Source organism: Simochromis diagramma, unplaced genomic scaffold, assembly GCF_900408965.1.
Source record: "Simochromis diagramma unplaced genomic scaffold, fSimDia1.1 OVJJ01000753.1, whole genome shotgun sequence".
NCBI classification, from domain to species: Eukaryota; Metazoa; Chordata; class Actinopteri; order Cichliformes; family Cichlidae; genus Simochromis; species Simochromis diagramma.
The window spans coordinates 5,774,754-5,792,578 of record NW_024387523.1 but is presented as its reverse complement, the minus strand read 5'-3'; the positions used below and the strand labels follow the sequence as shown (position 1 = coordinate 5,792,578).

At 41.6% G+C, this 17,825-nt stretch overlaps 1 protein-coding gene across 2 annotated transcripts in view; it reads right to left on the bottom strand.

Moving 5' to 3' along the window:
- Nucleotides 1-17,825, bottom strand: part of LOC120726889 (oxysterol-binding protein-related protein 10) — a 97,717-nt gene that overhangs the window by 11,824 nt on the left and 68,068 nt on the right. The window contains exons 8-9 of one of the 2 annotated variants that reach the window (XM_040020909.1): nucleotides 1,696-1,842; nucleotides 808-1,306 (exon numbers count right to left, since the gene is read on the bottom strand). In XM_040020909.1, coding sequence (XP_039876843.1) covers nucleotides 808-1,306; nucleotides 1,696-1,842 — 646 coding nt within the window. Of the gene's footprint in view, nucleotides 1-807; nucleotides 1,307-1,695; nucleotides 1,846-17,825 lie in introns of both variants that reach the window. The other variant, XM_040020908.1, reaches the window with a different exon arrangement.

The following is a 17,825-nucleotide window of genomic DNA, read 5'->3' as shown; positions in this document are numbered from 1 at the left end:
TTTATAAAACTACAGTATCAGCTGCTGTCAGGAAAGACGCCACTGCAAAAAATAAATCCACCAATCAATGGATCCTGGGGTGACGGTCATCGTGTTCTCTGACGGCAGCATCAGCCTCCGCGCATGACAACGAACTGCTGCATCACAACCTGGTGGCAGGTGGTCAGTTTATGTATCCGGATTTAGTTGATTGGGCCCAAGGACTTCCTGTATCTCGGCTCAGGGTGACTCATCCCTGACAGCTTACTGTACGCGATGTAACAGTACCAGCAGAGAGGTCTGGGCTATTGATTGCCACAGGAGGGATCTTATAGTCCTCACACAGACAGAACACAGTGGCAGGCAGTTTTGGTGAGACACACTGTTTAGAGACTTTCTACATAGCCTGTAGATGCTAGAAGGCGAGCTACACTAAATGAGGGATTGTTCTTTATTAAAGGGGAACTATTTTTCTATCTTGTGGCTGCATAGCATATTCTTGACCCTGCCAGAGTAGCTTTACATGATTCACAGTTCAAAATTATGCTTATTTATCTTATGCAGGTGCATAACACTGTTCATCTGCTAACAAGCCGCTTTTTCTCCTCTCCCTTTAAGACAGCTTTCTTCTGATTGGCTGCCCCTTGCAAACAGAAGCTATCAAGAACAGGTGCATGTGGCTGTGCTTACAGCTAGAGCTGTATGCATTAATAACAATAAAGTAAAGATCAAAACAAATTGCATGAATGCAGGAGACTTTGATTGTTTTCTGTGATAACTTTTTTTTGACCCACAGTATTTTAGAAGGTTTGTGGTAGACTGGCTCACCTTCTCCCACCATGGACACTCCTATAGACATGCCCATGAACTTGCTCTTGGTCCACACGTGGGCGTTGACACACATCCTCCGTTCCCGGCACTCACAATAAAACCCGGACACAGGGGGATGATGGGACACCTGCTCGGCCACAAAACGCACTCTGTAGCAGCTTCCCGGTGAGTCCTCGTCCTGCTGTGTGTTGTTGGGGCCTCTGCTTGGCTCCCGAGCCGACCCCGGGTTCGATCTGACCAAAGGCTTGACTTTGTCCCGAGGAACTTCCCAGGAACAGTGGAAGGTCTCCCCCAACACGGGGTTGTAGGGTTTCTTTGCCACGGCACCTTTCCGCCCCTCGTGGAAGGCAGTCAGGTAATACTCCACAAAGCGGACTATTCGGTCCTCAGCTGTGGCCCCCGCTGTTATTGACAGGAACATGTCGGGGTGCGCCATGAAGTTAGCGTACATTTCCAGCAGTGATCGCTTTTCCAGAATGAAAGTAGGCAGCACCACCTAGGAAAGCAACGCAAAGGAAAGATAGACACTTTGTGACACATTTCATTTCAGTCAGTGCTGCTAAAATCAAACTTCATAGCCAAGAACTTTTTGGTAACTTGACTTTCTTCTGCCTTTCCATTTGCATCCATGAAAGGCCCAAGGCGAAGAGAGCAGCTGTGGTAGAAAGATGCCAAATTACAGAACCTAGCTGACGTCAATGACAACAAATATGATGCTAATTAACTCAGACACCGCATTAAAGAAGAAAGAATAGATGTAAAGATGAGTTACAGTTGCAGGAGGAACTTAGTGGGGTTTAGTACATGACTTTGAGGCCTGGCTGAACTAATTCTCATAAGTAAGGATGCCATCTCTCTTATAGAGTCAGTGTTTCTGTGTCATACCCGTGTGAGATCCATTCCCAGTTTGAGCTGCGAGAGCAGGTGGAGAATGATGCTCCGCTGGTCATCCAGGACGCCCAGGTCCTCCTCTTCGTTGTCCTCCGTATCCGTCACCTCCTCACTGGGGCTGACGTCTTCCAGCCCTGGGTGCTGCTGTGAAAACAAGAGGGAAAAGAAAATTGGCCCACGTGGACTGCTTGCACAAAATCCAACATATTAATTATATTTTTTCTTCATCTTTTATGTTGGAATCACACATATTTTCACATCTTGAGAACTCAAAAAAAAATGCAACAAACTAAGAAGTCAATCAAAAGCTAACACCAAAAGATGGTGCACATTCGGGACTTTAGTCATGCTTAGTATTCCACAGTCACAGACACAATGGTGCTCGCTCTGGCACCTGTCCTCTGAAAAGGCCAAGAGGAGGAAGATAAAGCCATTTTCTTCCCCCACCATTCAACTGTCAATACCAATGATAAGGTCACGCATCTCATTTAGAGGCCAAGACAGGACCTGTTAGAGAAGCAACCTATCGGGACACAGCCAATTACCAATTATCACCAGTCATTCGGTTCATTTTCACTGTGGCCCATTCATGTCCTTTCAGCCTTTCAAGGCACTTTGAGTGTTTTAAATGGCAACAGGAGCTCTGAATTTCTCTGAGTGCGCCGACTGGCCTCTTGTTTGGACTCAAGAGCCTCGAGCTCTGACCTTCACTACGTCTGCAATGGTGAGAAGTTGTGTCCTTCGTTTGTGTCCCACCATTCAACTACAAACACATCCAGTCGAGGTTAAAGAGGAGCTCGTGCCTTTGATATCTCCTGCAGCAACTTGGGGCAGAAAGGAAGATGGGAAAGAAAAAAGAAAGAGGTTGATGTATAATGCAGAAAGTGCTCTCGAGGCTGCAGGCAACAACAACTCTCTGCACGCCCCTCTGCTCTTTATCCTCCATTTCCATCTGTGACTCTATGCAATAACATTTACAGATACATACAGTACGTGTCTTCTTTCCTACTTTCGATTATTTTAGTGAAGACGCTGCAGGAAAAAAGCCAAAAGCAGGCAGGAATACTGAGGGAAGTCTGATCTGAAACTCCAGGCAGTGTAATTGCACACAGGGCTCCTGCAGAGAGCTGGGAGAAGCAGAAGAATACCAGAGTGTTCCAGGACCCGAGTGCCTGCTTGTCACCTGAATATTTTATTCCATGGGTGCACGCCAAAATATCCACATGCACACACAGACTACACGCTCTCTGCACCAAAACATTTTTGCACAAAAGACACCAGCGCACACAGGAGGGAGCATGCATGAGCACACATGTACAGGAGTCCCTGGGGCTGCCTGGTTCTCGCAGCAGAGTGATATATATAGAAATGAAAAGGAGGGGAGGGGAGGATGGTAGGAGGAGGTCTGTTATGATTTCAGTGGTTCTAACTAATTAAAGAGGTTCCTGACAGCAACAGGAAATTACTGCTGAGGAGGTCAGAGCATCTCTCCAGAAAACCCTCGAGTGGATATATCGGTGGACTCGGTGGCTGGCATTAACTCAGACTTTTTAATGCAGTCCAACTCGTCCAAAAGTGGATCATAATGTGTCTCAAATAGGAAATAACTGCAAAGTGTGTTCAGATTTATGGCTCCATCGAAGCGAGAGAGGGAGAGGACAAGAGCCTGTACACTATTAAAAGGTTTCAGCTCCGTTCCTCCCGCTACCGTCACACATTGTAGCAGAAAATCCATCATTTTAATAAGTTCTTCTACAGTCATGTTTAAAATCGCGTATATGCCCCTCTTGCTCTCATGTAGTGCTTCCTGTCGCATTTTTTACCCTTTTAACCGCCCACTGTTCCTACCACAGTCCCTAACAATTACACATGTTGTGAACATTTAACATACACACAGACAAAGCACAAATTTTCAAAGTCAAGCAGTTTCTCCCAAACTCATCTCATACAGTGTTGTATGAGATTCCTTTAAAGTGGTGAAGTAAGTATTCAGATCACCAAATTACACTTTATGTGCTTATAAAGAACGACAGAATCAGCTGTATCTGCAAAAAGGTAGGTTATCTAATAATTAATCATCCAGATTTGATTTATATTTAGCAAAAATAACTTTAGTATATAATTTAACTACTGGCTAGATATGACAAATAAATGGAGTGGAGTATAGTTCAATATTTTCCTCCAAAAATGCAATGCTTATATTCCACCATGTTCTTCATAAATGCAATATAAAGAGGATGCGAGAGATTTTTCAGATGAAACACAAAAAAATGTCAGCTTATAGCAGACCAATAAGGCATTAATACCTATCTATTAACAATTAGTTACAGAATTAAGCATGTCAGATGTATTAATGAGAGTCTAAGAGTGTATTTTGCACTTCAAAAACAATCTCAGCAACTTTAACAGATGCAGAAAATGTTTACCACACGAATAAACCCCGACGGCTGATTTGTTCTATAATTTATGAAGTCAACAAAGGCGCTCAGTGTTGGAGGAAAACTCACTGCTTCCCACATCAGACCAGCAATGTTCACTGCCAAAATGCACAAACTTGTGCACACTGTGTGCCCCCCTCCCCAGGCTGCATATACACTTACTCACCCCATAACCAAAACAGAGAAAAAAAGACAATCAGCACACAATGCAAGGGTGCATGCACACACAAATATCAGCTCAGAAACACTTACACTGCATTGTTGTGCAGCTACAGGCTTGACCTGCATAAGACTGGATCTCATCTCCAAAAAGAAGAAAAGAAACGGATAGGGTGGCCTCAGGTAAACGATCCAGTGGAAGGAGGGAAATTAAATCTTCTTGCTCCAAAAGCAGGACGGCCACAGCACGGCACTTCAGCCGGATCAAAATCCAATTTAAGAGATGTTCTCTTGGTGGAAACTCGATCTAAATTTGGATCTTTTGAGGTGATTAAAGCTCGAAGTGTCTTCTCCCACATGTGGGTTTCCTGACTGAGTGAGCAGCTGCCTTGAAGGAGTCTTGGCTCTTTGTTGTGTTTTTTTGGTTTTTGGAGAGGCGTTCAGTGTGCCTGAGCAAAGTTGCTATGCATGACTTACAGAGAGTCTCTCTCTCGCCTCTGCTAACCCCCCCCCCGCCTTTATAAAAAGAGGGAGGAGGGAAGAAAACAGCTGAGGGAAAGTCCCAGTGATGCTTCCCTCTACACCCTCCCATCATCCATCTCCGATTTCCCTTCATCTTTCCATTTTTACCTCATCCTCCTCCACCCTTACCTCATCACTTTTTCCTCTGCTCCCCTCCCTCCTGTCCTCTTCTGACAAGGCTTCCCTACCTCCTACGCCGCCTCCTCTCCTAGTATATGTGGGACGGGTGTATGTATTATCTCCTATTATTACCACTAGTCTGCCAGTTCTGCACCCCTACAGTAGTCGACTCTTCAGGAACACATGCGAGGGGGGGGGCTATCATCTACCTTGTTCTACCTTTCAGCTCGTTTCCAGTACATTCTCTCTGTAACACAGACTCTTTTTTTTTTTTTAACTCCAGTCCTCTGTTTGATTCATTCTTCCCCACTCTTCCTCCGCCCTCACACTGTCATCTCCGTCATTGTGTCTTTCATTTACTCCCCCCCCAGCTCTTCATTCATGCCATCCGCTATTCTGTTTCATCATCATCTTTCTCCTTAACCGTCTTCCTCGCCCTCATTCACATGGTTCCCCCCCGCCTCCTTCTCCTTCCTAATGTATTTTTCTATCCAGTGTAGGCGTCTGCAGAAGGCTCAGTTAGTGCAAGTCTGCACTTCAAAGACTCCTTTTCTTCCTCAGTTACAACTTTGAGGGCTTGTCCTCCTTCACCAGCTGTCCTTCTCATCCCCTATCATCATCATCACTTCCATTTTCACTCATTTCTTTGTCGAAACAACATCTGAGAAAAGGAATCTACTCGAGGTGTATGAGTCTCAACTTCTAAACCACTTGCTATTTTGCAGCAGCTCTGTCCTCTTTCCAGCTCGGCCTCTGAAGTGTGTGTACGAGAGTGAAGTGGATTTCTCCTGCTTCTACTCCTCTGGGAGCAGTACACAGAAAATAAATAAATAAGAAAAATAAAAAGGAAATGATTCGTCTCCATCCAGCTCAAACACAGATTTTCATTGGCTGGATGTGTTTCCTCCTATGCAGAGCGTAAAACTGACCCTAAACCTTGTTCAGGACACGAAACACCAGCTAAACAACAGAGAGCTGGTTTTTGGGGAAATACAGCTTTTTCTCTTTTTAATGAATGAGATTAAAGTCAGTTCAAAATCCGCCACTGCTGTGTGCACGCACATCTTTTTACTGAGATTATGAAACTGACACTCTTAACAATGGGGAGCCGGCACCTACAGTACAAAGACGTCTGATGAAATATGAGCCACAGCTTCCCCTCCGTGCTGTTGTTGCTGCTGTGTTTTAAAATGGAAACTAATTATTTATCACTTCAGAGTCACAAAAACAATCCAAGAGTTCAAAAACCCAAACACGGAGTAATTTACAATTATTTGTTGAAAAAAAAGAAAGAAAACAGAAAGAAAACTATCGAGCAGTCCACCCTGTTAGACCAGCTTTTGCCAACAAATACTGCAGTTTTTAAAATAATGTCATGTATAGTAATACATCGGGTCCATAATGTGCAATTTGCAGTAACTGTTTGAGACTTGCAGACATTTTTTAACTTTACGACATCTAACCAAGTAGTTTTTCTCAAACACGGAAATAATTCTGTCGTCATGTGTTTTAGTTCTTTCAATCCTAAAGTTTCTGTTTTCTAGCTGATGGGTTTAGTTTGAGTTTTCAGCCTAATGATGGCCTGACTCACTTCACTGACATGTCTTTGTGCCTCATATTTATATTTATATATTTATTTACGCATATATATATATATATATATATATATATATATATATATATATATATATATATATATATATATATATATATATATATATATATATATATATATATATATTCACAGCTTTGAATCTATCCATTCATTTCCTTACGCTTATACAGGACCAGGATCCTTGCAGGGCAAGCCTAAGCAAGGATGCCCAAACCTCCCACTCCCCAGTCACCTTCTCCTGCTTAAACACCGAGGCGTTCCCAGGTCAGCCGAGAGATGTAATCATCCAGCATGTCTTTGGTCTACTTTTCAACTTCAGGATATTATGCCTGCTTCATTTGCCATGAGCCTCTGAAAATGCGTGTATAAAAATATCTGTAATTCCCAAACATCTTTGCACTTTTATCACATCAATCGTCTTGATCGTTTGATATAAAATCCACCCTGGACCTAACTCTAGCAGTGCAACAAACACTTTTAAGCATAATTTCACACAGTTTTCTGAAATCACAAACAGCTTCACACACAAACACAATGTGTTGAATGTTCCAGGTAAAAATACAGGACGGTGGCGCCTCTCTGCTCACAGCCAGAGGTGTGTGTCTGAGATGACCGTGTAAGAACATCTGCTGGTTTTGACATCATTGAGATCCAGCAGCAGAAAAAAAAAACGTGTGAAGCCGAAGCTTGTTTGTAGATACTCTGGAGATATCTTCATGTTTACCATCCTTAATATGAGCATCACCATCAAGTTTGTGTGATGATGTCGCATTATGTTAATCAAGCATGTGTCTTACCTCCAGGGAGACACTTTAAGTTCAATACAAAGTCCAGCTCGGGATCACATTAACCTCCTGTAGTGCTGAGTTCCCGTGCTATCCGAGTCCAGCCTGTTAGCCTCTGACCTCTCTTAGATCAGTGTGGCATTTCCACCGGTAAGACTCTAGCTGGCTGGGTACACGTCCTCTCTAAACTAACAGGCAGCCACATGAAAATCACTTTATAATCACTTTGTCAATCGCTTGACATTTACTCAACCAATGATCTTCCCACCTGTGTGCTTTACACTGCAGCTAAGTAGTGTAATCACTACCCGAGGAGCTCTGGAAGAGAATAAATGGAAGGATCTACCACTTACCAAAGTAACCACTGTATGTGTGTGTGTTTTGAGCTCCTGTTAAATGTCAGGCATGTTGTGAATGTCAACTACCAGCGAATTACTAAAAAGCTTTTAAGTTGCAGTTGCTTCTGCCAATTTACACGAGCAGTGCTTATACTGCTCACCAACAAAGCATATTACCATGCATCAATGGGGTAATTAGCAGCTTTAAATCCACTTAAAGCTGTTTAGATGTCTTTAATGTTTTAAAGACTAAATTAGTTTTCTGCTCGCAAGATCACAACAGAGTTTTAAATCTCCCAGAAGCTCCGGAAAAGGAATAAAGTCCACGAAAAGAGTTCAAGCTGAGACGCCGCAGATGCTTACGGTACAATGGGGGGCGGGGGGGGAGGTGGGCGTTGACCCAGATGCAACATCAGAACTGCAATAAATAATTCACAGCCTCAGACTCCTTGAATGGGTATGAATGAAAAAGCTGTTCAGCTTTGTCAAGAAAGAAAACCTCACAAAACCTTTTTTCCCTCCTAAAAAATAAAATAATAATATTTTTTTAAATCAGGCACTGCAGTGGAGATGCGGATGTTGTACCCTGTTGTACCAGCTTCATTAGAGCAGCATCTAACATGGGCTGTGAGGACGTAAAAGGCACACACACACACACACAATTAATCTGTGATGTAGATTTTGCGCATTGTTATCCCCATTTAAACTAAAATAGAGTGTAAGATTGAGGGGATCCCCACACTGTGACTGATGAATCACAACCATCACGTCCAGTTTAAAACCAGAACGTCATCGATGCAGTAGTTCATCTGTGATCCAAGTAAAACAATTATGAGTTTCACTGTCCCTGCTTGGCTGGATTGCACACACTTTGAAGAATTAAAGTCCCTTAAGAAAGCAAAAATCTGACCAATAATCAGATTCACTCTTTCAGCTGGATGAGATAAAAACAAACAAACCAACAGCTGATGCTGTGGTGGACGCATTCATCTTTTGTAAGCAGCCAATAATCAACACATTAAACTCGAACTAAAAAAAGACGTCCCTAACTTCAAAACCTTTCGAGGTTGCAGAGTGAGCTTTATGAGATCTCAGAAATTGCTTTCGTTCATCTCACAGATCTGTTGCATCTCTTTAAGCTATCCATTGCTGATGACGATAAAAAGCCTCTGAGCGCCTGACAAATAAGTTCACTCCGTTAAATGCTTCTTTATCGACTTCAAAAGGAGTCATAAACGTGCCTGCGTCGCCACACAGCTGAAGTTCATTTTGCATCCTGCATAATTATTCAGTGAAGCATTGAGTAATCCGCTTCAGCATTCAAGTTTCTAAATCATGGATGATGCACAGTTACCGTTACATGACAGGAAGGCAAAAAACAAACAAACAAACATCTGCACCAGAATCTTTGTTTAGCAGCAAAAATAGAGTGACAAATGTCATTAAAGCTTTTTTAAAGGTCCTTGTCTGGATTTTATGAAAGCAGACTTATGCTTAAATGATTTAGGAACAATTTTAATTACCGATTTGTGTTTTTAAGCAAAAATCACATTTTTTTTTCTTTTAAAGGATCTTGAACAAAACAAGCATTTCTGATCTTCTATTGGTCAAATTGATTATCAGTTACCTGAGAAAATCACTTATTACAAACTTCCTTTCTGTGTGCAGGAGCAGAGAAACCTTTTTTGAATAACCATTTAAAAAGTGAGCGCCTTGAGGTCTATTTTAGGAGATAAAGGAGAAGGTGGTTTCTAACAGAGGGATGTCACCGTCAGTGTAAAGTTGGAATTTTATTAGAAAAACAGATTACAGAGCAGAGAGTGACTCATGGCTTGTTGAACAGACTGAATGCGAGCTGAGAACACAGTTATCATTATTTGTTTTTGTCACACGCAGACTGACAGGACCTTTTGTCTATTAATAAGACTGAGGAAGCATCAGTGCTGCAGGATGTTAACATGTTACTGATGTCGAGGGCAAAGTTTAGAAATAAAATTAATCCAGTTTGTTCTCCTTTTAAAAGAAGAAGCAAAAAATACACATCTTTACGTTTCCTATATACTGAATTAGCTGCACAGTGACTTACGGGAGGACTTTGCTGCCCTCTGCTGGAGTAAAGAAGGAACAATAACTCTGCAGTGCACCGAGGATTTTGTCCAGAGTGCACTTAAGAGAAAAAAAAATATGGACTATTTTCTGATGCAACAGTATTTGTGCTTTCTCTCCACATGACTGTGTTTCTTTCCAAATCCTGGATCTGAAGATAGAGGCTGTCGCTGATATTATAACTGATCCTGACACATTTTCCCACATTTTTTACTGTTTTATTCCTGTTTTCTGCCTTTTTCTTTATAATTCAGAGTTGTCTATCATTGAATTCCTGCTCTGCAGCAGCAGCTCATAACCACAGCAATACTGTAGGCAGCTCTAATATGTGGTAAGGGATTGCACTGGAGCTCTTGTAGATGCATAAACCAACGGGTTTTCTGCAAGCACCAGCAATTTCCTCTCTATTTTCCCACAGTCACGCATCGGTCTTGAGCTTTTTCCTACTGACTGCATAGGAATTAATATCAACCGCCACAGCAGTGCTACATAATTCATACAGAAAGCCTTTATTATTCTGAGGTAATGTATTTTCTTCCTTCTCTCAAGTCTGCTCATGAGATTACGGGGTATATGTTAAACGGGCAAGCGGCCAAGATGATCAGAAACTGACCTTGAGCTTTACGCCATCGCAAATGTTCGTTTTGAGGGTTTTGTCCAAACCAATTATTTAAAGCTGGTTTTATTCAAATTCTTTCTGCATTGCATTTCAAAACCACAAGATGGCAAACTCAGCGCCTCAACAAATCCACCATTACTATGCCAAGCACAGAACATCAGATAAATTATCATCCCAGAGCAATCTTTATCCTTGATTATCTAAACATCATCTTAATGATAAGGCTGTCGAGTCGTGAAGAATCTCTCACTCGCTCTGCCTCACCTTCTGTTCTCATTAATACTGAGAAAAGGCTTTAAATCAACTCGATGAGACATGGACGCCGGTTAGAAAATTCCTCTTAAAGGAGGACTAAACATCAGTGTCGGGCTGGACTAATGTGCCTGCACTGTACGTCTGCTGCCTCTCTGCCCTGCGCCTTCAAACGGCAGCCAGAGCATCTTTAAAGGCTCTAATGAAATCTGGATCAAGCTGCAGGGCAGTGCTGAGAAACAGGCTGCAGGAGAGCGTGAAATATTACAGAGCAGAGACACAGAGTGGTAAAAGTCAAAAGCATGTTTCCAAATTTAGAGCTCTACTTTTCCTTTAAAAATGACATCTAGTCTTTGTGATAACTACTGACATCACACATGACAGGGCACTTTTACAGCAAACACGACACTACGGGTATACACCCATGTTCTGTATACTTTAAGTTAGCAGTTTTAGTGCTGAACAGTATATCACATGTAAGCTCTATTAGTCAGAAGTGGGCATATCTTGTAACGGTGTGCAGTCTATCCTTACTGAGAAAACTTGACAAGTGAAAGACAAAAGAAGAGGTGACCTAAAAAAAAAACTACAGCAGGTGAACGGTGTCTGAAAGTCACGTTATTAAAAAAAAGAGAAAGAATCCAGCAAAGACCTGACACAGGACCTGAGAGATCCATCTGGCATTCAGTTAATCCATCTACTGTTCACTGAACCCTCAGCGGAAATGGTCTCAGTGGAAGGATGGCTGTCAAGAAGCCATTCTTAAGGAAAGGAAACAAGGAAAAAAGCCTGTTGTATGCTAAAATACACAAGAACTGTGCTGAAAACCAGCGGCAACAGGTCTTATTGAGTATTAATGAATCCACGTTTGAAATTTTTGGTTCAAGGTGTTTCAATATGTATAGAAGAGTGGTAACACAGTCATCTATAAAGCATGGTTGAGGCTCTATCAATGTTTGGGGTCTGCATTTCAGCCAGTATTCAAGATCTTGTCACTATTGATGGAATTATTAAAGCGACTTTGAAAACAACTTCACTCTTCAGCATGAGAATGATCCAAACCACACTGCCAATGCACCAAAGCGTACCTGGATAGAAAACGCAACACTATCAGTCACGGATTGCCCTGATTATCCCAGACCTCAACATTATTGAAGCAATGGGGGATCATCTCGACAGAGAACAGAACAAAAGGCAGCCGACATCCAAAGAAGATGTTTGAATGTCCTTCAAGAAGTCTGGAGAACTATTTCTGAAGACCATTTTAAATTATGAGACAGATGCTAGAATTGTACAAACTCTGTTTGTGGTCTCACATGCTGTATTTCCATACATGTTTGCACATGTTTCAATAAATCACTACACCTAGAAAATATAAAGAAATCACTGGTAGCTCAAGACTTTTGCACATTTGTATGCATCTGGAATGAGTGCCGATAATTCATCGTATCATTAACGAGGCTACGAGCAGGACAACGTGTGCCTTATCCAGCTCCATGAAAATACAGTCACTGTCATTTTTATGATATCCCTAATAGCTTGCCATTATCCATCAGTGAAGGATGGTACGCCTTACTTAAGTTGGCAGAAACATACCGGCAGAGGCAGGGAAGTCAATGGAGATAGCAGACTGAATCATAACTGCCATAATGCTGTCTTAAAAGGGGCCAAATCACTATTACGACCTGCCCTCGCTTCTCTGCTTATAATTGTTCGACGTGAAGTGTTTTGAACAGCTGGACTGTAAATGGTTTGACACTGCAACACTGTAATACCCATTTCACACTCGTATGTCAATAGAAAATGATCATTAACATGACAGATTATAATTCTGTGGCTGCAGATCAGACCGCTCCAGGCACAGTTCGTCCCTCGTGGCGTAAAAGCAGGAAGCTGATTGAACATTTACACAGAGGCTAAAATTTTCCACAAAGCCTTCCATTATTTGTTTTGTGGTTTCGCTGAAATGAATGTCAGGCCATTACAAGATCTGACAAGTATTTAACAAGCAACACACACTTCTGACAGGTAATGATAAAAGTCTAGCATTTGATGAAAAGGATATTTGTGAGCATGAGCAGAATTGAAAGCTGCTGAGACGACACTCCATCCATTAATCTTCATCTTCTTATGTGTAGGTGAGGGTTACATTATTCCACTAAGTTTGAATAAAAAGATGACAGCGCCAAAGATTCATGTGACTCGTGACAACGGTGTTAAAGAAAAGTGATTTATGATTTATGATTACAAGAAGCTCATGTAAACACGTCGGTCAGTTTATTAGGTACACCTGGCATGGTTGGCATATAGACAGTGTAAAGACTAGCGAAAGTTGCTTATTTTTCTTGACAGTAAGTGCAAAATGTGTCCATATCCATATGTATGCTCTTATCTTACTCCCTGGACATCAAATTGTCCGCGTCTCACCTTGCTGCACAAGGAGATTACTTCTAATTGGATCACTTCCAAACTCGTCCCGCCTCCCCAGACAACTTAATTCATACTGAATGGATCTCGTTTCTCCAAAACATTTTCATCGTGTTTTTATTCGTGTCAATCCATTTCATCATAGCTTCTGTCCAAGTGCATTAGTTCTTATTTGGTTATCGTCTTGTTTTTGTCAGGAAAAAACTATCACAAAAATTAATAGTCAACAATATTAACACTATTTACAACCAAGGTAAGCATCTCTCAGTGCACACCCATAAAACAGATGAGCTACAGCAACAGAAGACGACACCAGGTGTTACTCCTGTCAGCTAATAACAAGAAACCGAGACTACAATTTGCACAGACCTCACCTAAATTAAATAAACAGTTCAAGCTGCCAGTGGTGATATTAGTACTAATTGAGCATTGTTTAAATTTCACAGCTTGCCTAAGTGTTCTTGCTGACCATGCTCATCCCTTTATGACCACCGTGGATGGGAAACTGCTGGTGGCCTTGTATCACTCCACCACAGAAAGCATCCTGGTTTGCTGTGTAACAGTGTGGTATGCAGTGAATAAACAGGCTGTCCAGTGGGTAATAAACACAGCACAAAAGATCATCGAATGTGTTTTAGTTGTGTGTTAATTTTACTATTTGCAATGGAAATTAAAACCATCTGGATTCTGATCTTCTTACAGTTGCTCCCAGCAGCACAACACATCATGTCACGAAGCTCAAATCATCTCAAACTGCCTTCTTGAACTTGTCACCAGACATAAGACCAATAAAGCACCTCTGTGGTGTGGTAGAACAGGAGATTTGCATTACTGATGTAAGCCCACCAATCTGCAGCAACTGTGTGATGCTATCATATCAATATTGATCAGCACTTTGTCAAATCTGTGCCACGAATAATTAAAGCATCTCTGAAGGAAAAACAGAGTCCGAACTGGTGCTTGCAAAGTGCACCGAATAAAATAAAGGCTGGTTTAAGAAGCATTTTAGCAGATTTCTACTTCCATAATTGTAAACCTACAACTACACATCCATCCATTTTCTTCCGCTTATCCGGGGCCGGGTCCCGGGGGCAGCAGCCCAAGCAGAGAAGCCCAGACCTCCCTCTCCCCAGCCACCTCCTCCAGCTTATCTGGGGGAACACCAAGGCGTTTCCAGGCCAGCTGAGAGATATAATCTCTCCAGGGTGTACTGGGTCTGCCTCGGGACCTCCTCCCGGTGGGACATGCCCGGAAAACCTCACCCAGGAGGTGCCCAGGAGGCATCCTTGTCAGGTGCCCGAACCACCTCCACTGACTCCTTTCGATGTGGAGGAGCAGCGGCTCTACTCTGAGCCCCTCCCGAATGGCGGAACTTCTCACCCTGTCTCTAAGGGAGAGACCAGCCACCCTTCGGAGGAAGCCCATTTCTGCCGCTTGTATTCGCGATCTTGTTCTTTCGGTTTTTTGAAAACTTTGCTCCCAATGTGGGGGTCCCTGGACATTCCAGCGCAAGAGAAACTTTTTTTTTTTTTTTTTTTTTGCCTGTCCCGTTTGGCTCTTTTGCCATCAGAATTATTGTCTAAAGGCAAAGAAAGATGCCCAACGGATTTACTTTACCAAATTGACCATCCCAGCCTTGCCATAATGGTCCATTTGATTCACCTTTTATTGTTTATTTTATTTTCACTTGCTGAATACGGGACAGACTTGACTGGGGGAAAGAAGGGGAGAAAGAAAGAGGGAAAGAGAAACAGCTGAGAAGAGGGACGGGGGAGAAGGGCAAAAACCAAAAAACAACAGAATGGGCAGAAAAAAGAAAAAATGCATATATCGATCACCTGGATCACCTGTTGAGAAAGAAAAAAGAAAACAAGCAGAAGAGAACAAGAGTAATAGAATAAACAACATCACAATGATATATGGGAATAGGACAGTAAATACTAAATATTAAACATTATTGTGCAGCATGTAAGATCAACAGCACACAGTGTGCTTTGAGGTAGGAGCCAAAAAGGGTGTAGTTTGTGGGTGTGCAAGAGAAACATTCTGACATTCCACGAATGGCATTACAAGGAATTTAAAATGAAATCAATGAAGAGAAAATGGGGAAAACAGCTTTTGCTTTTGTCTATGGTCATTCTCGTAACTACCAGTGGAACTTGTTGCTTTAACTTTAGTGATAATAAAAAAATTTGCATAAATAAAACATTAAGGGGTTCACAGCAAATATAAGCAAATTAAAATGATTTATTTTGGGTGGAACTTGTTGTTAAAAGTCAATGTTTTAACTAAATTACAGAAACTGATGCGCTAATATCTCACTCCAGTGTCCCCTCTTTCTCTCCACCAGACTCTCACTGCATTTACGTCACAGTCACCTGCCCCCTGCCCCCTCCATTTCTTGGTACTGAAACAGGTTGGTCCAGACACACATTCCTCCAGGGATTGGCTCAGTACACTGTGTGACCCACTTATTTGACAGCACTTCTTTTAAAATTGTCAGATGAGTGGAGTGCTCCCCCTTCCAGCCAGGAAGAGCAAACACGATAGAGTGTGGCAGAAATTCTCAAGTGAGGCCACTGGCCCCTGAGTTTCAGCTTAAGTATATTTTGTATTTGTATCTCTCATCACCACAGCAAGTAATTTCAGCTTACAAAGCACTAAAAGGCAAAGTTTTCATAACAATGAACATGAAAAAAAATGCATCTTTTGGCAACTTCAAGAAGGCCTGACATCAACCACTTGAGACTTTGTTGCATATTTAATGCCACAGAGTGTTTTTGTCTACATAAGCTTTGTCTTTATTTATTCAAGTTCAATAAAGAAAAGCTTATAAAAAGAAACTTGGAGAAAAAAAAAAAGGAAATCAATCAAATATCCCCTTAAAATTAACTTAAGTGTTTGCAGAATTAAAACTGGCTTCATAATTTGATAGGTCAACATGGCTAAGATAAAGAAAAAAAGCTCAGCTAGTTAACACATGAGGTTGCACTGCATCATCACCATTAAATATTAAAGGTCAAGCAACAGGTAGGCCAAACTCTGTTTTATCCTTCTTTTTGACTCTATTGGCAACCGCAATTTACAAAATAAACATGATGTTGTTTTGAATAAGACACGAAACTAGCAATGGAGACCATATAGTCATCAGGAAAGAGTTTACTCACATCATAGACAACGCTACGGTCACTTTAGCGGTCGCCAATTACCTCAACAACAGTTTGTGACCATGGCAGGACCAAAATACCTGCAACCTTGTGCAATGAACTTGTTATCTCGTTGCCTTTGAAATGGTTGTTTCAAACACATGGACCAGGTTTGCAGAGACGGTCTTCAAAGCAACTTTTGTGCATCAACACAGCAATAAAATGGCATCAAAACTGAGTTAGTCTGCAACAAGTTTGCTACAAGTTTGAGATTAAAAGGCTTCAAGTCAGAAATTACAGAAAATCTGTTGGTGATAAACTCCTAATCTGTAGCGCTGCAAATACACAGAAATGCACATTAACTACTTACATCAGAGTCTGAGCAGACCCTAACAGATATGAAACAGACCAGAACTGACCACTAGAGACTGGTCTAAAACCTTCTGGCAACCACCAGTTGTGGGAGAACAATTAGTATTCCCTGAGTGGTTGCAAGTGGCTGCTGAGCCTGAGTCACATAGGCCTAAACCAGTTGGGGAACCAGTGTTCCCCAACTGGTTGGCAAAAATTTCCTTGTGACCACTTTAGGATATTGGTACAGTCTTAGTAATTGATGGAGTGTTTACATTAAAAAAATACATGCAACTGTGGGAATATGCTAGCATTCAAAGCAATTATTAGGAGGTTTGTGGTGCATTATCTGTTTTTTGCATCCTATTTCAACCAACAAGAGCCAGAAACCTCCAGGAATCACTGCCAGCCACTCTCGGAAAACACATTTTTCCCAACCAATAAGTGGTTGTATCACATCCATTATGTTGGACATTTCTTGAGTAATGTGCGCACAATGTCACGTGAGAAATCTATATCCATCTTTTAAATCTGTTCACACCATATCAAGGCACCTGCTCCACTGACACTGCACATTATTTTAGCATAAAGTTAACCACATGACTCCAAGTGTTACAGATATATTTTCCGTGCCCTCCATGCTAGTAGTTTGCACATCCCTGCACTCTGCTGCTTTCTTTTCATTTCTTTCAATACAAAAAAACCAAAACCTGTTCACACTTTCAATAAAATTAACAAAATTTCACACAAGCTTCTTAACTCGCAGTACCTGCCTTTGCTTTCTTTTTCTAGTGTCTCTGTTATCCAGGTCAAACTCCTCATAACTTTGCAATAAAACTGAATGTGATTCAGGAACATGAAGCAGAGCATAGCAGTGGAATATGATACCCTGTAGATGTATTTTTTTTTTTTACAGTTTAATTACAGGAAGTGACCTTTGCTGTATGCCATGCTCACTGTGCTTCCTGCTCATAGCTACACGCACACAATCCAATAAATGCAATATGCAGGAAAGGACGAAAAAATACACTAAAATTCACTTTGCATGATAAGCCTGAACTTTAGGGCCAAAGGAGCAAATGTAAATTGAATTTCTTTGTACCCATCCAACCAAATCCTATCAACAAGCAGCTGTACAGTGATCTGGATGAAACACGCTGCAGTTAGAAATCATACAGACTGTTTGTGCAGCCCTTTAGCATCCAAGCCAAGCTAGAAGGGTCAGAGAGACGGGCCGAATACTGAC